General features: G+C 46.5%; 2 protein-coding genes across 2 annotated transcripts in view; one reads left to right on the forward strand and one right to left on the reverse strand.

Annotated features, from left to right (window-relative positions):
- The window catches only part of TCTN1 (tectonic family member 1), a 27,533-nt gene extending 22,110 nt beyond the window's left edge, over nt 1-5,423 (forward strand). Inside the window, exons 10-14 of the mRNA XM_007448735.1 lie at nt 141-226; nt 747-887; nt 2,494-2,656; nt 4,718-4,843; nt 5,280-5,423. Coding sequence (XP_007448797.1) covers nt 141-226; nt 747-887; nt 2,494-2,656; nt 4,718-4,843; nt 5,280-5,423 — 660 coding nt within the window. The remainder of the gene's footprint in view (nt 1-140; nt 227-746; nt 888-2,493; nt 2,657-4,717; nt 4,844-5,279) is intronic.
- Nucleotides 5,424-6,480: 1,057 nt separating this feature from the next.
- Nucleotides 6,481-22,942, reverse strand: part of HVCN1 (hydrogen voltage gated channel 1) — a 28,283-nt gene continuing 11,821 nt past the window's right edge. The window contains exons 4-8 of the mRNA XM_007448734.1: nt 15,884-16,156; nt 11,044-11,148; nt 9,266-9,497; nt 7,146-7,258; nt 6,481-6,793 (exon numbers count right to left, since the gene is read on the reverse strand). Coding sequence (XP_007448796.1) covers nt 6,728-6,793; nt 7,146-7,258; nt 9,266-9,497; nt 11,044-11,148; nt 15,884-16,156 — 789 coding nt within the window. The 3' untranslated portion in view covers nt 6,481-6,727. The remainder of the gene's footprint in view (nt 6,794-7,145; nt 7,259-9,265; nt 9,498-11,043; nt 11,149-15,883; nt 16,157-22,942) is intronic.

Genomic DNA, 22,942 nt, shown 5'->3' on the forward strand with positions numbered 1-22,942 from the left:
GCCATGGCCGCTGAGCCTGCGCGTCTGGAGCCTGTGCTCTGCAACGGGAGAGGCCACAACAGTGAGAGGCCCACGTACCGCAAAAAAAAAAAAAAAAAAAAAAAGAGAATTACTTGGGGCATTTCTGCATTGTCTTTCAGCAAAATACAAAGCCAGTTCCTCTCAGTGGAAACCCTGGTTATGTTGTGGGACTCCCATTAGCTGCTGGATTTCAGCCTCAGAAGGGATATCCTTTTTGGCACCATAGAGAAGCTTGATTTCCCTGTCCATGTGTGTGGGCTGCACTTCTTATTGCTGAGAGTCCTGAGGGCTGGACTCTCGCCAGAGCTTCCTGTGGGTGGCTCTGCCTGCACAGCAGGTAGAGCTGTGTGGAGCCTGACAGGGTGGAGCAGTACAGCGCAGGAGACTGTCAGTGTCTTACAGTGAAAATCTTAAGACAGAAAGCTTGACAGACATTTAGATGTACTTAATTTTATACTTAAACAGAGACTCTTAAACAAATTGAGTGATTTTGAAAATTTGGAGTTAATTTTGAAGGGCCTGTTTCTGAGAAGTTTTCTCCTGAGGATCTCCTAATCAAGGAAAATAGTTATAACTATTTTTTGCCTTCTTCTGGGAAATAACTGTCAAAATTCCCGAGACCTAGAGAAAGGGATATTTGGGTCTCTCTCGTGTGACTCATATGACACCATCTCCTAAGAATCAGTTGCTTTAGTACTGGGCAACTCCCTTAACCTTCTGTGAATGTCTGGGATTATGCAGACCACGAACAGATACGGACAACTTACTCTTCTTCGTAGCACAGCTGAGCAAGACTGCTTAGCAATAGCGGGGATCCGGACCCCAGTATTATTTGGTTACAACATGCAGTCTGGCTGTAAACTCAGGTAAGAGAGTAACTTGCTTCTGTTGGAGCCCATTTGTGTTGATCAGAAAACAAAGCATTCTTACCCTTCGCATTTTAATCAGAACTCTGCATCAGCTGACAAGCTCATTAGCATTATTATTAGTGGGTTGTAGCAACAGTAACAATAACTTACAATGATGTAGTTTTGGTTTTCTAATTTTAATTCTCATAACCGTAAACCATTTGTCATGATTCAAAGGAAAGTGTTACAACCCTTGCACTTATCAAATATGGCAGAGTAAAAATCTCAAGGCTTCTTATGTTTTGTTTCTAAGGTGGCATAGCTCTTGAGTTCATAGCAAAAATATGTTCTCTGCAAGTCCTTCCTTTATTTCTGAATTTTAATGTACTCAGCACAACAAACCCAGTGAGAGGCAGCCTGAATGTGATCTGTTTTTACTTTATCTTTTTATTATCAAACATAATGTAAAATGTCAAACAGCTCTTCATGGCTTGTTCTAAAGACAGCAGTTCTTACCTTCATTTCCCCCATCCCAGAGACAATCACTTGCAACTCTTACAGCTGATTTTTTGGAAATTTACCCCCAAATATTTAAATAACCCACACGTAATGCTACTTCTTGATTTTTTTGGTTTTATGACTTATTTATTTTTAATTTTAATTTTTTTATTCAAGTATAGTTGATTTATAATTTCAGGTGTACAGCAAAGTGATTCAGTTATATTCTTTTCAGATTCAGATTCTTTTCCGTTATAGGTTATTACAGCAATTGAACATAGTTCCCTTTGCTATACAATAGGTCCTTGTTGCTTATCTATTTTTTTATGACTTTTATTATTTATTGAGCTCCCACTGTGGAGGATGAAGATTTGGCTCTTTTTCCTTTGATCCCCTACCCCACCACCCGTCACTTCCCATCCTTATGTCTCCCCAGGGTATCTACATCATTATTTTGGTTAGACCAATATTCACCATTTACATCATTCTGATTGCTTTAGACTAGCATTTCTCAAAGAGGGTTCCATGGGATACATTTCCATAACATGTCAGTACGGGTAAGTCTGTGGTCCAGTATGTTTGGGAAACACCAAATTAAAGTTAAAAACATGATTCCTTACTAAGTAAGCACTTCTCAGAGTCTTCAGTATGCCAGTGTACTTAGGGGGGACATGGGTATGCAATAGTTCCCAAATTTTTGGCCATGGAACCCTTCTTGTACAGAGCCTCTCCATGGAATACAGTTTGGGGAACATTGTTTTGGATTCATCTCCCTGGCCAACCAAGATTTCACAAAGTGAGAGACACTTTCACTTCAAAAAATCCCCTTTTAGAGAGTGAGAAAAGAAACTAGAGAGAATATGCGTGTTGTTGAGGGCTGTAAAAACTGCAGGTACGATATTCTATAATCAGAGATGTTATGGGTACTAACACTGTATTAAAGTGATGCATTTCGCAGTTGTAACATAAAGGCTAATACCTTGTCTCTCATTTTTAGTACTTTTTTGTGTACCGGAGAAATGTCAAAATAAAATATGACCCTGACACTTATTTAAAAAACAAAAAACAAAAATTGCAGGTCTGAACAATCACCTCATTCAGTTGACCTTGTTTTCTTTCCCAAAAGACTGACCAAAGCTATCACGTGTAGGCTGGTAGCACAGAAGGTGGAGAGCCTGCTGAAGGGCCAGGGCTTCCCAGATTATGTGGCCCCTTTTGGAAATTCCCAGGCCCAGGATGTGCTGGACTGGGTACCCGTCCACTTCATCACCCAGACGTCCCACATGAAGGTAAAGGGGGAGAAGTTGAAGGCCACATGCTAGTGGTCTCTCCAACGTTCACCTGCCCCTCACTGTGGGGAGGTAGAGGCAGTGGGGGAGCTGGCGGTGGGGGGCTCTGGGTAGGAGCTTGGGCTTTGTCGTTAGATGAGCCTGGATCTTGAGCACTGATTTTGCCCCTAGTTAGCATTGTCGCCTTTGGCCAGTGGTTTTTACAGGTTTGAGCCTCTGTTTCCTCATCTGATAGCTATATTACTGACCTCATGGGCTTGTTGAGAGTTAAATGAGGTAACATTCATGGTGCCTAGTGGTCACTCCATAAATGGAAACCACTACCAGTCACCATCCTATTCCTTGTTGGTGTTATGCAAGGCCTTCTCTAGGCATCGTGATATGATAGGTAAATGTCAGGACTGTTTCAACAAGACTTCTGTCTGCACAGCTGTCCCATCCGTTGTTCCCTGGTCTATAAAAGCAGTCCACATGTCAGAGCTTTCAATTCTAAAGTTCCCAGAAGAGTTTAATGGAAGTTGACGTTCTCCAAATAGGTTCTGGATCACGTGCGGTTCTTCTGCCCACCTTTTTCTTTTGTCTCAGCAGTCAGAGTGTGGGCCAGCCCCCGTCACCGCAGGCATGCTCCCCATCTTATCCTTTAATTGCCCAGCTTTTTCTTGTCACAGTTTCTTCAGGCCTCTCATTACCTGCTTAGCACATTTATAGCGTGGGGATAATGGGGGTGAGGACTAGCTCCGATCCCGCCCTCCCCACCGAGTCCCCAGCAGGGACCCGTGGTTACTCAGTCCCTGCTGTTCAGCTAAGTCTTGGCTCAGCTCTCCTGCCTCAGTGAACCAGGCAAATTGCTTCTAGTTTCTCAGAGATGGTTAAGACATCCAGTTATTACTTATCCCTCAGAAGGGAAGACATAGGTTGAGGGGAGAGGGGCAGCAGTGCAGACACTAGCACTGCTGGGGTCTGTGCTGGTCAGGGAGCTCAGAGGGCCTGGAATGGGTTTTGTACCAGCCTTCTAGGCATAGCCAGCACGAGAGCATCTGCTAAGCTCAGTTGATACCAGCTGTGTGTTGCATCTTTTCCTAATAACAGGATATTCTCAAGGATTTTTCAGCTTGCAAATTTCTTAAAAGACAGTTTTAAGCCAAGGAATTCCACCCGTGCTTTTTTGGCAGGCACCAAATTTAGCAGGCCTGCTAGCTTTTCATGCCCTAAAGAGATGTATTTTTTTAAACTTTTTATTGTGGAAAAATTTCATACACAAAAGTAGAATACTCCAGTGGAACTCCATCTCCCCGTTGGGCAGCTTCAACATTATTACATTTGCCAATTGATGAGACTGTAAAGGCAGGAAAGAGGTCTGGAAGGCCTCCTCGCCCATTTTCCCCTTGGGGCTGAGCAAACAGGGGTCCTGGGCAGAGGCCTCAGGCCCAGGTCCCAGTGTCTAGCCTGAACTCGGGCAGCTTCATTGTGGCACCAGTGCTCTCGGTGCAGAGGGAGAGTTAACATCTGTGACAGCTTAAAATGCCGCCTGTATACCCCAATGTAGCATCTTAATTGCCAACTGATGAAATCAGATAAGTGAAAAGGAAGCACTTAAATTTCCTCTAAGTGCATTTTAACATGATATGCAGTCAGGTTTAATTTCTGTCTGTTAATAATACCGTTCTCCCTCTCCCCCCTCCCCCCATGCCAGCTTCGCTCCTGAAGTATCTCTGAGGTAGATGTAAACAGGCAGGTGCAGTTAGAGCTGTTAAGGCCCTGGAGGTTCCACAGTTGGGTATTGGGGTTACCACAGCTGCCAGGTAATGCTGGCCTCTTTAGAGATGGGAAGGGATGGAAAAATTATGCTTTAGGTGTTAAAATATTTTTGGAGCATGAGTACTTTAAAATATGTGCTTTTTCTAAGCTGTTTTTATCTGAACTTCTAGAGTCTATTCATCCTCTTGTTCAGAACATTTTGTAATATGTGAAACATTTTGTAATTAAAACTCTGAACTGCAGATTAAGTTTGACATGAGGTTGTTTAATACTCAAATTGATTAACGGCATTTTGTTTTGCAGGATTCTTGCCAGCTCCCAGTGGCGTTGGCTATAGAAGTGAAGTGGACTAAATACGGATCCTTACTGAACCCACAGGCTAAAATCGTCAATGTAACTGCAAATCTGATTTCATCCTCGTTTCCTGAGGTAGGCCTAATTTTAAAGATATAGGTTAAGACACGAGTCCAGACAAAACTGTGATAGGTGAAATTTATTTTGTAAAAAAGATACTTAAAATTTAAACAATCTGGATTCTTAAAACAATTTAGCAGTCATTATCTTTTACTTGGAGAAGAAACTCCCCTGAACACAGGGGTTTTATTCACATTAACATTCTTGTTTAGACTTGATCTTTTAAAACTCTTGTCTTGAGTTGTGAGTGACATCGATGTGTTAGGACAACCTGAGGGAAAATTGTATCTCTCCTCTGAGTTAATGGCTGATTAGCCCTCCACGTACCTACCAGATTCATGAACCAACAGTGGTTGGGTGAGGAAGGAAATGAAAGCTGTCCCATCTGTGTTATCCTGGTGAATACACTGGAGGGCAGGGCTTGCATCACTCTGATTTTTTTTTATTACAGACCAACTCAGGAAATAAAAGGACAATTCTTATTTCCACTGCGGTTACTTTTGTGGATGTGTCTGCACCTGCAGAGGCAGGCTTCAGAGCTCGGCCAACCATCAATGCTAGGCTGCCCTTTAATTTCTTCTTCCCATTTGTTTGACGTAAGTCATTAAATATCGAAACTACACCACACCTGCCTAATCAAGCGCGTGTGGGGCCCAGGGCTCCTTGGAGACATCCCACTTTATTATATGTATAACCTTGAGGTTGCCCCCAGACCGACACACTTCCCCTCTCCACTCACTTCCCTCCTCTCTTTTCTCCCTTTGGGAATTTCATTCTACTTGCTTTGACTTTAGAAGGGGTCTGGCTTGGCCATTTCCAGTACTCTCAATACACAGGTCATATGCGGAAGCCAAGTTGCACCTTTGGGAAGAACGTAAAGAGAACAGACCTTGAAGTAGTGCAGGCGTTGAGGGTTTATCCAGTTTATTCATCCCCTGCTTTAATGTGAGTTATTTTTTAAAATATTATTTTTAGTGCTCGCTTCGGCAGCACACATACTAAAATATTATTTTTAGTTCAGGCTTTCTTTTCAGGTCCCATTAAAATGAGTATAAAAATAGCAAGTTGTATAAAATCATGCAAGTAGAGTACAAGGCCTCACGAGGGGCTCTTCCCCCAAATGTCATGTTAATTACAGTGGAGTCTTGGGTCTAACTGCTACTTCTGTACCAGCTAGCTTGCTCTCAAGCTAGTGGGCCGGTATAGGATGCCACAGAGTGACTCCAAGCAGTTGAACCTAGAAAGAATACAGTAGGAGGGCCTGTGGGAAGGAGAGAGTTTATTTTATACATTAATTGTACAGTAATTGAGAAAAATGTTGTCAGGGGACAGAACTGGGTGGAGCCAGCTAAAAGTTGGAGGACGCAGAGGAGGGGCTGGGTACTTGAGAACAAGCCCCTTGGGAGACATTGTGATTAGCTGTTTAGAACAGCTTGGAAATAGAAAAGATTTATCTAGAATGTGCTGATAGCTAAGGTAGCTCTCTTTTTTCTCTTTTGTCTTTCAGAGTGGTCATATGAAAGGATGCACTGGTTCCTTAATATACATGTGAACTGTGAAAACTGTACATTTGATGAGATTAAGTTTTACATACAGCTAGTAATTGTCCAGCTTGTTGTTCATTTTCAAGCAAGAGTCAAGTATTCAGCATGAGAAAAATATAGTTTATGATACATCTGTTAAACAGTGTGGAGTGGGAATGGGATGGGACATTCTCAGTCACACCAAGGAAGAAATAGAGCCTCTGAAAGACTGTGTCCCCCAGAATCCGAGCTGGCAGCAGTGAGACAAAGCCATCAAAGCAAACCTCTCCCCAACGTGGCCCCAGGAGGGGCGGCTGTCTTCCTCATCACAAGCCCGTGAGGCAGGTCTTCCCTTTGGGGTGGAGCAGGTATGCCTCTAGTTCACCTCACCAAGAAGTCCATGCTGTCTCAATAGCTTGTTAAGTCTTTCAATTTCTTGTTCCTGTTATTACAAAAAGCAGACAAATAAGTGAATTTACCTTCTGAGCCTCACCAGGGATGTGGCAGTCACACAGTGAGCCGCAGACACGCACAGGGAATGAAAGCCATACTCCTCATGCAATCAGTCAGCTGGGGCCCAGCAGCGATGGCAGTGAGGAGAGAGACCTGGCAAAGCTGCAGAGAAGGAGGCAACGCCTAAACTGAATCCGAAAGGACAAGGAAGGCCTGACCGAGGGAAGTGGGCTCCGGGCTAAGGGCACTGAGTGAGCAGAGGCCTGGCCTGGAGAAGCTCAGTGCTGGAGGGAGGGAACGATTTGTGTACACAGAGGGTGTTTTCCCAGACACCTTCTTACCTTCTCAGAGCAGCTGAATTCAAGGTGTTGGATCTTTGTGGCCAGTTGTATATTTATCTGTTTTAACCTTAGTAGTTGCCGTTCAGAACGTGTCTTAACCGAGATAATTATCCCTGAAAAATAATAATAATTGCGAGGGTCTCCATGATACTGGTCTCTAATTTAGCCCCTTGGGAAAAAAACTGTATTCCTTACAAATGTATAACTGGGAAGAGTGGTGACAAGTAAAACAGTCATCATGGCTTAAAGGTGTCAGAACTAGGAGGGTCAGAGTTTTCATTTCCGAGCTACTCAGTACCCAGCTGTGAAATACTTCTTTGGCTTGTCTGGTGTGAGAAATCCTTAAAAATAATCACTGACCAGATGAAGGTTAAGCTCCTTAGTAGGGGGCAGTTCACAACAGTCTTGCTACTTAGCAGCAGTTGTTCAAAAGGCACTAAGTGCAAGCCTGGAAATGCTCAAGCTTGGGGTTGGGACTGTCACTTTGCCAACTTTCTGCCTCCAGAGCTGTGGCCAGTTTAGTTGTCAGGCAATGACCTGCATCTTGGCTTGGGGGCTGGCGGGGGGGCGGTCCCAAATGCCCACACCACACTGCAGACACGGCCTCAAAGACTGGGCTGCAGTGGGGCCGCTCCGCCCCTTTCCAAGTGTGAGTGACGGAGTCCGGACCTTCCCCCACACGTGTGGCGCCCACAAGGCCTGGGAGTAGCCGTCCCTGGTCCACAGTGTTCCTGGTTGTCTCACTGAATCCGGTTTAGCCTTGTGTTCCTTCAGTCACGCTACTAAATTTGATAGCAGTGTAATAACGGGCAATAGTCGTATGCCTCGCTGCCATTTAGACAAAGAAAATGAACAAATCTCACAACAGTGTGATGTGAGAGTACTGGGTAGTAACTGCTTCATGAGTCATTTATAATCAGTCATGGTCTATCTACCTCACATAACCTTTACAGAGAGTATTTTTCTGTTAGATTAGATGAAAAAATCGACATAAGCATCTAAAATATTATCTGAAAAGCCTCCATTATTTCCTTTGACAGAACCCAAATAAAGGTTCTTAATAGGCTTTACTTTAATCACTAGATCTGAACTGGCCGCCCCCAAAGCCCACATGCCTGACAGAGCCGCTCGCACAGCCCTTTCCCTGGCCGGGTGGCACCACAGCAGGCGGCTGCAGCAGGGGATGGGCCTGCTTCCAACAGGCTGCACTGTCGCTCAGTCAGTCTCCTGACAGCGACCCACAGCCCGTCGTGTTGGGCACTAGTCTAGGGATTCCCAACCCTGCTGGACACCCAATCACCTGGGAGTGCTTCACAGACAGACACCTCCCTCTGGGCTCTGCACCAGACTCTCCACTTAAAGTGTCGAGGGTGATTCTGATGCGGCAAGTCCGAGGACAGGCATTTGATCAACTCTGACTAGTTTGCTGATGGCCGAACCGCTAACCAGTCGCTAGGTCCACATAAAACCACAGCACAAATGGCTTCTCTGACATGGAGGCTCCCTGCACCCACAGAGAGTGTGTGAGGAAGAGGATCTGTACCTGAAATACGGTAAAGCAGTATTTCCCCAAGTGTGTCCTCCAGAGCCAGAGTCTACAGCACGCTCATAGGTGTTATTTCCTCCAAAAGTGTTGAACTGGTCAACTTGGAAAACAATTACAGTTCTCAGAGCCTTCATCGTGCTAACTTGTGTTGTGACTTTCTCAAAGGGGGCAGAGTCTAGTGTACAGCATTTCTCAGCTTCCTTGCTCCCCTTCCGATGGTGCCCCTCCCAAGGTGGGATGGGGTTTGGTAGAACACTCTCCAGGAAACACCAAATGAAAAACAAAGGTGCTTTGGGAACCAAGCCGGCAGGGATTGATCAGGGATTAGTCTAACCCTTGCCATAAACATCTTTCAGTAATCATAGAAATGAGAGTCTGAAGGAGAAAGGCACTTCTTCTCAGAGCACATGTCCTGGTGTCAATTTGTAGCCACAAAGGTCACAGTGGGACACCAAATCAGGCCATGTTTCTCTTGGTTGCCAGGAGGAGGAGGACCAGGGCCTCTGCACCCCTTCCAGGTTCCACCCACTGTCCCATCCCCCGCCCCCCCAGCCCAGGAGCACAGGGGACATACCGTTGATGATCCGGGCCACCCGCCACAGGCGGAGCAGAATCAGCAGCCCTAGAGCCTCAAACTCATGCTCCTGGAAAAGGAGGACAACGTCGAGGACGAAGGAAACCACCACGACGATGGCGTCCAGGATTTCAAACTTGTGGTGAAAGAACTCCAAGCGGAAGACAAATATTTTAAAGAAAATCTCCATCATAAAAATGGTCAGGATGGCAATGCTCATGTAGTGGAACACCTGAGGGGACAAGGAGACACAGAGTAGACTCAGGCTGTCAGGGGCTGGGGCAGGTCACACGGACAAGCTGCCCAGTCACCGAGAGAATCCATTCATTTGACTAATCCCAAATTCCTGCCAGCACCAGGCGCTGTTCTCGGGCCGGACTGTGGCTGGGAACAGCACACACATTGCTCTCTGAAGGGCAATGGGGCAAATGGCAGTTGAAAACATCCGCCATGCCCTTTGGCCCTGCAAAGCTCACGCGTGCACAAAGACAGTAAGGATATTTACTGCAACATCATTTGCAGAACAAAAGATTTTCTACATTGTTTGGAGAACAACAGAAACGTCCACTAGACTAGGGCACTTGTTAAATGCATTATGGTATCTCCACATGGAACATTACGCAACTGTTCAAAAGACCAAGGCTGATCCGTATGTATCGACTAGAGATGACGGTAAGATGCTAAGTGAAGAGAGTTCCCAGATCTTGATTTGTAAATACTAGCCTTCACTAAAGTAACCTTTTCCATTCTGGGGCAGGGAAAGTACGAATGAGCTGGGACATCATCCAGGGCCAGAAAACAAGGAAACCTCAAAGGCTATGGAGGCATGTCAAGAGGACAGAGCAGTCAGCTCGAAGAGGCTCACAGTGACCAAATTTGGGACAGTTTGGATATTTAGTATTTAGGGGTGAAGTGCCGTGATGTCTAACTTACTTTTGAATGGTCAGACAAAAATAGATGGGTGTGGGGTGTTTGTGGATATGTATATATATAAAGAAAGCAAATACAGCAAAATGTATATTTGCCACTTTTCATAATAAAAAGTAAAGAAAAAGGCACAAGACAGTGAGTATAGGAGGTATATTACTGATTCTATTAAACAACAGAGGGAGAGGAAAGATAATCATCCATGTATGGGAGGACTTGGGTTGGCACAGAAGAAGACGTTAACGGCTGCCGTGGTGAAAGGGGCCACGAGTAGGAAGGAGGTTTAATATTTTCTGCCTGCTCTTTTACCATTTGAAAAGACATTTTTGCATTGTCCACTGAATTTTTTTCAAAGGTGTGGGGAGATCCTTTTAAGCCTCTGGTCTTCTCCCCAGTTACTGGTGATGGGCCGCACAGTGTATTTTGTGTGTCCACTGCCCTTTGGGTGAATGTCTGGGATGGGCTCAGGCAGGAACTGTGCATCAGGGAATAAATGGTGGGCACATCCCCCCAAATGGCTCCAGCACAGGGACCACGTCAGAATGTTGACAGGAGGAAAAACAGCTCGTCTTCCTCTGGGGGATGGGAAGGAATCATGCTCCTGGTTTGATAATCTGACAAACTCCAGCTCAGTGGAGCTGAGCTCAAGGTTCAAGCCATCAAGTGACTTGAGGAGGTTTCCTGCTTGTAATAAATTTGTATCTATAATTGGGAAAGGAAGACATTTTCTCTGCTCTTTGAAAGCACCCAATCAAACTACCCTCAAATAGGCCTGGTTACTCCAAGGGAGGTGCTGCCCCACCCTGCCCACCCACAGAGTGAACCACATTAAAGGGCTGCGGACACACTACCCTGGCGGCATAGTTATTCTTGTCAGGCTGGATAATCTTTAGGTCCAGAACGAGCTCGGCGAGCACCAGGAGGGCATCCAGAACGACCAGGCAGATGATGATAACCTGTGGACCAAGGGAAGAAGCAAGAAACCATGAGACCTAAATGGGGACCCTCCTTTCATCTTTAAGGTCTGGAAACATCTGAGTGAAACCACTGGGGAAAGATGCCAAGGATGGTAGGCCACTGCCCACAGCCCAAGCACCCTGCAGGGAGCCCCTCCTTCCAGCCCTGGGCAGTGCCTGTCCTCCTAAAGCCTCTGTGTGGCTCAATGACTGACCCTCGGTCACCACTGGTCTTTCTCTTACTCGTAAATTCACTGCTTCTCAGCATCTCTCCAACCAAACTGCTAATTCCTGGGTGGCAAAATATACTAAAGTTTCTAAAAGCATTTATTTTTCTAGTTCTGGGGATTGCTCTTGCCAGGGTACGACCAGAACAGATGCTCAATAAGCAATTTAAAATTTAAAACATCCAGCCTCAGAGATATGGCCTCCAGGCAGCTGGGTTAGAGTGATGTCCACTGTGCCCACGAAATAGCTTCTGGCTGGAGCTGTGAGGTACCCACCCCAACTCCCATGTGCTCGCTGGGAGTGAAGGGGGAGGGAGTCCTGCGTCTCCTGGAGAACAGAGAAGAGCTGCTGTAGGAAAGACAATCCGGTGGGTTTTGTGACCTGCTGGAGGGGGGAGGAAGGTGGGGACCAGGGTGAAGTGAGTGGGTGGTCTTATCAATGGCAGTGGGGGTAGTCATGGTGACGGAGGTGGTGATGATGGTGAGGACATTAAAGGTGGGGTGGAGGTGATGGCATTTGGGGAGACCCTGGGGATGACATGGTGGTGGTGGAAATGGCAGCAACGGGAGGAACCCCAAAGGACACTGTGTGACCCTTCTCTTCCCTTGGAAATACTGGACCATCACTTACTTCCCCCAGGGCCTTGCCTCTTAACACACTCAGGTAGGTAGATTTTGATCTCTGAAAATTAATCTGCCATTATCTTGGCAGTTTCTACAGTTTCAGGGTGAAATTAAACAAGTTCAGGCCTATAAAGAATGGACTATTAAACCTTTTGACCATTTCAACCTGTAGTAATTATTTCAGTAATTAAAGTATTTGATGACATGGTTTATTGTGAAAATTGTATGGCAAAGTGCTTTGTAATGAAGTTTTCAGACAAATCCAAATTCAGTAGCTTAGTAAAGGTTCAAGGGACTTCCCTGGTGGCTCAGTGGTTAAGAATCTGCCTGCCAATGCAGGGGATGTGGGTTCGATCCCTGGTCCGGGAAGATCCCACATGCCACAGAGCAACTAAGCCTGTGCACCACAACTACTGAGCCTGCGAGCCACAACTACTAAGCCTGTGTGCCACAACTACTGAAGCCTGCACGCCTAGAGCCCGTGCTCCGCAACAAGACAAGCCACCGCAATGAGAAGCCCGTGCACTGCAACGAAGAGTAGCCCCTGCTCGCCACAACTAGAGAAAGCCCACGCACAGCAACGAAGACCCAATGCAGCCAAAAAAATACTCAAGCCTCAGGTGAGGTCTTTCTTTCCTTCTTTCTTTCCTCCCTCCCTCTTTGGTTTTTAGACCTAAAGGGATCTAAGAGCTCATCTGGTCTAAAACCAAGGCACAGAGTTATTAAAAACTGACTGAATATAATATATATATATATATCCCCAGTTTGGGAAGATCCTACATGCCGCGGAGCAGCTGGGCCCACGAGCCATGGCTGCTGAGCCTGCGCGTCCAGAGCCTGTGCTCCGCAATGGGAGAGGCCACAACAGTGAGAGGCCCGCGTACCGCAAAAAAAAAAAAAAAAGAATGAAAGCACTTACACATGCTACAATGTGGATGAACCTAGAAAATATTATGCTAAGTGAAAGAAGCCCAACACAAAAGACCACATATATCTTATGATTCTATTTACATGAAATGTCCGTAACAGGCAAATCAATAGAGACAGAAAGTAGATTAGTGTTTATCAGGGATTGGGGATTATTGTTTAATGGGTACTAGATCTCTTTTTGGGGTGATGGAAATGTTCTGGAACTAGATAGTGGTTAACAGTTGGACAACATTGTGAATGTACTAAATAAATGCCACTGAATTATTCACTTTAAAGTGATTAACTTTATGTGAATCTCACCTCAATTTTAAGAAGTGAGAGAGAGACCCAAGGTCACAAACTATAATGCCCAGGTCCCAACCGCAGCCTCTATGAACTAATCCCTAAGGCCCTGAATTTGCCAGTTCACAAGGCAGTACTAGTTCTGAAGGGAGCCACATCACAAAGAAAAATGCTGAGAATTCAGGGAAGCTGGTTAATTCCAAATCGTCACGGGAAAATGGCCGTGCCTAGCCGCAGCACGCAGCAGCGCAGAGCGTGGACTGTGGGGCAGCCAGTCCTGGGCTGGCTCCCCCGTTAGCCTGGACCTTGGGCACAGCTCTCAACTCGGCTGAGCCTCAACGTTAACTCTAAGCTTCAGCTTCCTTCAGGGGATAATGGGGTTGGCCACATTTTCTACCCTGAGTGACAAGGGGAGCATTGTGTGAGATAAAGTGTGAGGAGCGCTCAACAGAGGGCCCAGCCCCGGTGAGCAGGTAATAAAAGTGAGGCTCCTGGCCTTCCTGGCCATCCTCCCCTAGCCCAGCTACCCTGTCCGTCCGTGGTTTCCACAGAGGCTTGACTCACCCCAAATTCTCTCCCTTGGTTGGTTGTGCCATTCTGTGGGAGAAGTGACAACAGTTAACTATATATCATGTCACCTTGGTCACCTCAAACCATGGGAATAGGTGGAGACTGCACCCAAGAAAGGGATTCCAGAATCTTCCTGTATGCTGATTTCTGTCTGCAGAGATCAAACCCTTAAACCCTCACCCCTACTCCAAGGTGGCCTCCCTGCTTCTACTCTGGGCCCCTCTACAAACTGTTCATGTCAACCCCTCCCCACCCCCATACTCAGAACCTTCAATGGCTGTCCACTGCCCACGGATGGCCTTCCAGTGCCTCCTCTCCCTCTACTGGATACATATAAGCCACGTGGACCCTTCTCAAATTCTTGAATACTGAAGACCCTTTCTGACCCCCGGCCCTTTGCAAACATGGCCCCTTCTGCCTGGGAAGCTCCTCCCCTCCCATCTACAGAGCTCACTCCTGCCCAACCTTGAGGTGTCAGGTGAAATGTCACCTCCTCTGCCACACGTCCTCCACCTCACATCCTAGGTCGGATCTCCCCCACCCCCAAGATCTCTCAGAGCCCCCTTCAGTTTCCCTACAGAGGACTTCTCTCCACTTGATTCCAGCATCTGTCTGATCACTGGAATGCCCACCTCTTCACGGACCATTAATCCTCCAAGAGTGAGGGAAGGGACATGCCCACCACACTCACTGCTATACCCCTGGCACATAGTAGAAGCTAAGAAGCGACTGCACTGCTGAGTGAATGAATAAACATCTCTACTCTGCTTTCCCCCAGAGCCACGTGCCCCTGGGGGGCCCGGTCAGGAGAGGTGGGACGTCCCAAGGGCTCCCCTTGCAGCTGGAAGGAAGCTGGCTCCTTCCTTCTCTCCTGAAATTGAGGGTTTGGGAGTTCAACACCAACAACTTAACACCACGTCTTCTCTTCTGTCAGAGCCACAGAGGAAAGCACTAAGCTGTCAGGAGTGCTGTGTTGCCTGCTTTGTTTCTCTAGGTCACACGAGAGTGGAAAAAAAAAAGACTAAAATAATTCCTTCTTTCTATTTTACCATGGAACAAAGTCAGTGACGGGAGAGGCAAGGGCTGCTTCTCTCTGCTTCCAGGGGGGACATTAGCTCTAGGGAGGGGCTGGATTATCGTAGTTATCCCTGCAGCAGGGACCCCAAAATGGCTCCATTCAGGGACTGGGCTGACAAGGAGCCTCCTGCTTTCTCCTGGGACTCAGAACATGCTTCCAGACACCTGCCTGCCCACATCGGGGGCGTGGGGTGGGGTTCAGACAGGGCTGGCCAGACTCCACCTGCGTTTGTCCTTCAAAATCGGCAGATGTTGGGACAGACATTGAACGCTGTAGAAGCCCCATTCCCTTTGCTATTCTTTGAAGTCTGCGTCTCCCTCTCAGGGTCTCCCCATAACCACACCTGGAGGCTGGCGGTGGGTTAAGCAAGGCAGATATTTTTGGCATCACTTCACAAAAGAAGAGACTCCCCCCCCCACCCCGGTCTCCTTTGTGTGTGTGTGGTAAATTTTGCATAACATAAAATTTACCATTTTAACTATTTTAAAGTTGGCATAAAGTTCAGAGGCATTAAGCACATTCACAAGGTTGTGCAACCATCACCGCTATCTAGTTCTGGAATGTTTTCATTTCCTGCAAATGGAAACTCTGTATCCATTAAGGAGTCACTCCCCCCACCCCCCACCCCGTTCCATTCCCTCCAGTCTGCCGTCTCTGTGGATTTACGTGTTCTGACATTTCATATAAATGGAATTATAAGACATGTGGCCTTTTGTGTCTGGCTTCTTCCACTTAGGATCACGTTGACAAGGTTCATCCGAATTGTAGCATGTGTCAGTGCTTCAGTCCTTTTTATGGCTGAGGACAGGTAGATCACATTTTGTTTATCCATTCGTCAGGTGATGAACTTTAACTGACTTTTGGATTCCCCAGACCACGTGGGACCTGCCCAGCACATGGTCAGTGCTCCGTAGCTGCCTGTGGAGTTAAGAAGCTGGTGGCAGAGAAGGGCCTCCACCCTGCCCTCGTGACTCTGCTGATGGCTCTGCCCCACCCCAGGCATCTCGGGCCTCTGCCCACCTACCTGAAACCTGTGGGCGCTGAAGAGCTTCCTCAAAGTGGTCCTGAAGTCGAGGCGGGGCCTGGGCCCGGGGGCAGGGGCCGCGGTAGGATCGGCATCTCTGCCCTCCGCGTCCAAAGCTGGTGTGGGCGGTGGCTCCTCCTCCTCCTCCTCTTCATTCTCCCACTTCTTGTAGTTGATGTTCCACGCGTGGCAGTCATCCCCAACGACGGTGAAGTGCTTCAAGAACTTGCTCATCCTCTCAGCGGGAGCCACCTTGGCCCTGCGGGTGACAGCCTGAAGGGAGGGGACAGAGAGGAAGCGCTCAGGTGGCCCGTCTGTCACTCTGGGGGAGCAGGGCCCCTGCAGGGCCCAGGCCACGGGGTGAAGACAGTCCCCGTGCTCAGAGCACCATGCAAGCACAGACCATGAGGTCACAGTGGTTTCTCGTGCATTTATTTTTGGAATCCAGGGTCTCAGGGCCGGTGAGGCAACAGGAAACCCCAGATTCCGTCAGGCCTGCCACTGTGGTCTGGTTGGCAGTAACCAACAGGAGAGGTACTGCCACGCAGTCGCAAAACACCCACCACGGGCCCTCATGTAAATACTGGAAGAGCAGCCCATGGTTCAGAGACATCACAACCTAAAACCCCAGAGGTGAGAGTTGGCAGGGCGGGGAGAGGGCAAAGGCAAAAGTAAAAGCACCCAAAGTTTCACACAAAAGTGAAGCCACCCTCCCCGCCTTCCATGCCACAGATCAGTCCTGGAAAGGTCTGAGCAGCAAGCGGATTTTTCCTAAGTTCAGCCAGTGCTGTTTTAAATACATTATGGACAGCTGTTTAAAGACGGATGGACTTCAAAGCAAAAAAGCAAATATCCTCCCATTCCTTTGCCCAACTTACCCTACCAGACATCAGATTTTTTATAAAGTTCAATAATGAAAACTTTCAGGTATGCTTACAAGAATAGGCAATATGATGAGCATAACAGGAAAAAAGAGCCCCAAACAGACCCAGGTCCCTGTGGGAACCTGGATGTGATGGCAATGGCAGTACAGATCAGTGAGAAAACACTGGAGAGGGTAGGATATCTGGCTTTCCCAACAGGGGAAAAAAAAAAAATCCCTACCTCACACCACACACAGAGTAAATTTCAGTTGTGTTAACTTATATAAATGTATTTTTTAAAACTTTAAAAGTCTTAGAACAAAATACAGACAAGTATCTTTATGACCTCAGGTCTGGGAAGGATTGCTTAACTAAGACACAAAACACAAAAGAAATGGATAGACCTAACTCATCAAAGCTAAAAACTTTTATCTCTTGCTCTCCCTTTCTCACACACACATCTGTACAAAGTCAGATACACCACAGACTGGGAGTAAATATTTCCAATGTATTTAATAGACAAAGATTTTAGTGTCCAGAATATGTAAAGAAATCTTACCCAAAAAATACAATTCCATGTAAAATTAGGTAGCGGATATTAACAGGCAGGTTACATGAGAGGAAACCCAGATGGCCAAGACACTCAACTTCACTAATATTCAGGAAAATGTGAATTGACGACACAATCACACAGCTTTTTGTTCCTCACATTGGCAAGAATTTAAGTCTACAATAGCAAATGTTGGTGAATGTGTGAAGCAATGGGGGTCTCCTGAACCCTGAAGACAGGAACAGACACTGGCACCACTATTTTTGGAAGCAATCTGGCATTGTTTTGTCAAGATGAAGCTGTACTAGTTAATGATCTAGTAATCCCACCCCTAGATAGGCTTCAAAGAGAAACTCACCCACATGTACTCAAATCAGTAACATGTTCAAGAATGTTCACTGCAAATGTTCACCTAAATGGTAGGAGACAGACAAGTGAATTTTCTCTATTCATGTGATGGAATTTTATACACAGTTAAAATGAATGAACTATGTCTCTGTGTATCACTGATGACATCCACGTGTACCCCCTCAGCAGTACTGAACACAGCAGATCACTCCCTTTCTTCAAAAACTTCCTTCATTGGCATCTGGGATTCCACACTCTCCTAGTTTTCTTCCTACGTCAATGGCCGCAAAATATTACTATATATTGTTTTTGGAATGTGTAAAATGTGAGAACAAACATACAAAAGAATGCAATTTCTGATTCTGACCATGATACAGTAACTGGTATAAACAACTATACCAGTTAGAGCAACTGCCATAAAATTAACTATACCAGTTAAAGCACTGCCACAAGACTAGATAAACTATAAAACTGGATAAAATATATGAAATTTACTGTGATCCCTGAGAGAAGAGAAACAAATGAGATGAGCCCCACAATCACCTGCCTGGAAGTACTTTCTGGACTCTGGAGACAAAGATTATAGTTCCGGGCTATTGAACTTCCTCAGGAATTTGTGTGTCAAGGTACCAGAGAAAAGGAAGTAGTGCGGAGAAGAAACTAAAAAAATTGGACTTTAGCTGAGTCCTAAAATTCACATGTGCAGAGCAAGACTCCCCGAGGCAGGGCAAAATATAACTTTCAGGGAAAAAAAAAAAAAACTCTTGGGGAACTGTGAGCTGAACTACTACCAATTACACAGGGCTGAGTTAGGAGATCTGAGTTCCAAACAGCTAGAGTAGAGAGATCTTGTTGAACATTCTGAGCATGCAGTAGAAATTCCAAAAAAGCCATGCCTTATAAGTAGACCTAATCTAGCCCTCCAGTCAGGGCTACCTTAGACCTCTCCTAACTAAGCTTAAAAATAAGGCTTTTTCAAAAGATCAAACTTATCCCTAAGTAAATTAACTGCCCGTTGGAACAAAACTCAAAAGTGCTCTTTTGAGGAAGACAGCAAAACACCCTCAACAACATAACATTCATGATGTCCAACATATAATAAAAAATTACTAGGCAGATAAATAAGCAGAAAAAATGTGGCCATAACCAATAGAAAAATTAGCTTAATAGCTCAAGAGGGACAGAGATATGGAATTGGCCAATGGAGACTTGAAAATAGCTATTCTAAATATGTTCAAGGATTTCAAGGAAAACATGAACTTAATGAGGGAACAAATGGAGAATCGCAAAAGAGAAATGGAAACTACAAAAAAGATCCAAATGGATACTCTAGAACAGAAAAATACATATATGAAATGAAAAATCACTGGATGGGCTTAATAGCTGATTAGATGCTGCAGAAGAAAAGTTCAGCGAACTAAAAGATAAAAAATTGAAAATATCCAGTGAAAGCATGGAGAGAAAAAAGACTGGGAGTGTGGGGAAGAATAGAGCCTCAGGGACAATATTAAGTGGCCTAATATACATGTACCTGGAGTACCAAAAGGAGATGAAAGGAAAAATATTTGGAGAAATAATGGCTGAAGAAAATTTCCAAATTTGATGGAAAAATATAAACACGTAGATACAAGAGTCCATGTCCCCAGAGTATCATGTGACACCTGACCTAGAACAGAAGCCCATCAAGTGCCTGTTGGCTGAGGGCACTGGTGCCCTGTCTCCCATGCCAGCCCTCCAATTGCTGGGTTCCCAGGGCTGGCCAAGGGCCAGGCCCACAGATGTCCCAAATCTCTCTGGGTGGCTACTGGCCATAATCGGCCCCCCTCAAACACCTCACCTAGCAGATGGAAACCTCCCGTACTAGTTCTCAGCATGGTGGGAACCTCAGGGTGCTTTGCAAAAACCACATTTTATATTTCATACAGGAAAGGAAATCTTTTTTGAAACTTTGCACCCAGTAAAGAGGCAACTTTCAGTAATTTGGGATGAAAATATTTATGGCACCCAGCAGAGCACAAACCAACTCTGGTTTTAAGTCAAAAATCTGTCATTCCGGAAGCAGAAACGTTCCAGAAAAGGGCAAAGATCATGAAAACGTTGTGGGCCTCAGCAACTTCACCACCCACTCTGGACTCTCAGCTCTTGGGATCCCCCCACCTTGCCTGGGTGGGACGGAAGGACTGACTCAGTGAGCTACGGGGACCACTGGCCTCAGTGCCTAGCCTGGAGCAGCCCCTCTGTAAGCACCAGCTGGTATCATTATTCCTCAACAACAAAAGCTCTCACCTCCACTCCTCCAACTTCATCATCACCCGTGGATATCTCGTTTCTCTGGTTACTAGCCCTGCTGCCTGCTCTGCAACCCCCAGACTATTTAGTTACATGAACTGAAAGATTCCTTTTCTGGCTGAAGCTATATAGATTGAGTTGTTTCTTTCACATGCAACCCGGAGAATCTAGATCAGTGGAGGCCCTGGCACTGGACACCCCCATCTCCATCTCCCCTGCATTAACCCTTGCTGTCCCAATATATCCTGGCATTGCTCTCTCTGGGGTCACCTTTCCGTATCAAAGCCCACAACTATGGTTCCAGCTGGACTGGACTGTATCCTCTCACACTGTGGACTTGGTTCTGTTTGACAACCATGCCTCTTGATTTTTCTCCCATCTCTGGCCTCCCTTCCTGTACCATGTCCCTGCCCCCAAGCCACCGGAAGTCCTCAAGTCCCCAACCCTGAGCTTGTCCTGGCACAGGGTGTCTCTCTCCCTTCGGTGGTCTCCACACACCTGTGTTTTCAATGCTGCTCAGGTGCAAATCAGCCTCCAGCCTGCTGTCTGATATCCTGCCAGGTCATTAGTTGCTATGACCCAAACTGAACTAATTTCTTATCTTTCCCCCCCAAATCCACTCTTCCTTACACGTTCCCCTAGGTCATGGTGTCACATCCACCCTGCTGCTCAAGCCAAGAACTAAAGATCGTTCCTGGCTCCTCTCTCTCCGTCAGTCTAACCTCCTAAACACCACTCATGCTGCACCTTCTCTTCTCCATCTCTCTCCTACCGCTCTCACCTCTTGCCGGGATGCCAGCACCAGCCTCCTCACTCAGCCTCCTGCCTCTGACCCTTTCTCCACCCAGTGGTGGCCAGGGTCACCTTTCTCCAAGGCTGGTCTGGCTGTGTCCCTGCCCTCGCCTATCCTCCCCCTCTTCCCATTACCTTCAGTCCCTCCACCCTCACCCACTGCCAACCGCTGCCTTCAGGACAAGGTCAAAGCTCTCTTGGTCTCCTCCCCAGCCTCTGCCACACTCCAGTTACACCAACTGCATTGCGGTTCTAGAATAATCCATGCTCTCTCTTGCTTCCAGGACTTCACACGGCCTGCCCCCTGCCTGGAATACCCTCGCCTGTCTCACCCTAGTTCTCTTTCAAGTCTTACAGACGTCGATTTTACCTCCCCTGGGAGGTCTTCCTTAACCGCCGCCCGCTGGGTAAGGGTCCTTCCTCTACTTCCCCATCAAGCCCCTCACTAACAAACACTTTGACATCTCAAGGTTGTCTGTCTCCGGCACTGGTCTGTGAACTCTGGGAGGGCAGATGCTCTTCCTCCTCCAGTCACAGGGAGGGGCTCAATAAGTATTTAATAAATGCATTAACAGCAAAACCGCAGGCGCTATCCATCAAAGGCAATCGCCTACTTCTGGTTTACACATGACAGGTATTATATCTGAAAAATTACTACCTGGGAAAGAGGGGGAAAACGAAAAACAGACCCACGATTGATGGAGAAGAAGACGTTCTTGTGAATGTCTATTCTTACAAACTCTGAAGCTGCCATCTGTAGGAGGGGGAAGTCCCTATTTCACGGTCCTCCAACAATCACTGAAAAAGGTACTTTTAAAGAAAGTCCGCCGACTCTTGATTGCCAGGGCCTAATATCCCCTAAGTCCCCATTTCCCCGTTCCCTCCCACAGCCTACTTTTAGGGACCTGATTTGCTTATTAATCAATACTCGTACCCCAAACAAGACACAACAGCAGCAACATCTATTATTGTTGATTGTTTATTATTTGTTGTATCAGCACACCGGTAAATTCCTTAAATGCACCATTTCATTTTAATTCCTAACACCCTTCTGAGGTCGAAGCCATCATTTTGGGTCTGGGTGAAAAAGGTGCCTTGCCCAAAGTCATACACTCAGAAAATGGCAGAGCCAGGATATGCCCTTGAGCTGTATGACTTGGAGGCCCTGTGTTAGAAGACATGGCCGAGAAAAAGCCAGGCAGCCCGTGACCGGAGATCTGCCTGTTAGGAGGGTGCAGTGGGATGAATTGTGGCTGCCCCCAAATTCATGTCCATCTGAAACCTCAGAATATGACCTTGCTTGGAATACAGGCATTTGCAGATGCAATTAGTTAAAGATCTTGCTGGGAATTCCCTGGTGGTCCAGAGATTAGGACTCTGTGCTTTCGCTGCCGAGGGCCTGGGTTCAATCCCTGGTCAGGGAACTAATATCCCGCAAGCCACACAGTGAGGCCAAAAAAAAAGATCTTGCAATAAAACCATTCTGGATTTAGGGTGGACCCTAAATCCAGTGACTAGTGTCCTTATAAGAAAAGGAGAGGACACACAGAGGAGAAGGCCACGAGAAGATGGAGGCAGAGATTGGAGTGATGCATCTACAAGCCAAGGAATGTCAAGGATTGTCAGCAACCACTAGAAGCTAGGAGAAAGGGATGGAACAGATCCTCCCTCTGAGCCTCCCTCTAACCCAGCCAATACGCTGATTTTAGAACTCTGGACTTCAGAACTGAGAGAATAAATTTCTGTTGTTTTAAGCCATCTGGTTTGTGGTCATTTGTTATGGCAACCCCAGGAAGCTAATACAGAAGGTGTGTGTCCGAGTCAGCCCGAGGGTACTACAGACCATGTGCTCTCTCATTCTCTCTCTCTCTCTCTCTCTCTCACATCTTCGTGGGCCAAACATCCATCCTGCATTCCTGGGAGAAAGCAGGCTCCTTTGGAGGTCACAAAACCACTCGTTTCTTTTTGTTTGCTGCTTATAGGCCACCTCCATCCCCTCTTGCTCTCACTTGATGCTGACAAAAATCCTGAGAAGTAGGTAGGACAGGGAGGTATGGTCTCTCCATTCTACAGAAGGGGAAACTGAAGTTTGGGGAGGGGAGACCTACTGCCCAAAGTCACCTGGTGTGGCAGGGTGACAGAGAAGGGGGGGAGGAAGGCACTCCCCTATACCACCTGGTGGGCAAGGAAATGGCTACATCCTTCTTAGGAGGGCAA

The sequence above is a fragment of the Lipotes vexillifer genome, unplaced genomic scaffold (genome assembly GCF_000442215.2).
Source record: "Lipotes vexillifer unplaced genomic scaffold, Lipotes_vexillifer_v1.1 scaffold21, whole genome shotgun sequence".
Taxonomy (NCBI): Eukaryota; Metazoa; Chordata; class Mammalia; order Artiodactyla; family Lipotidae; genus Lipotes; species Lipotes vexillifer.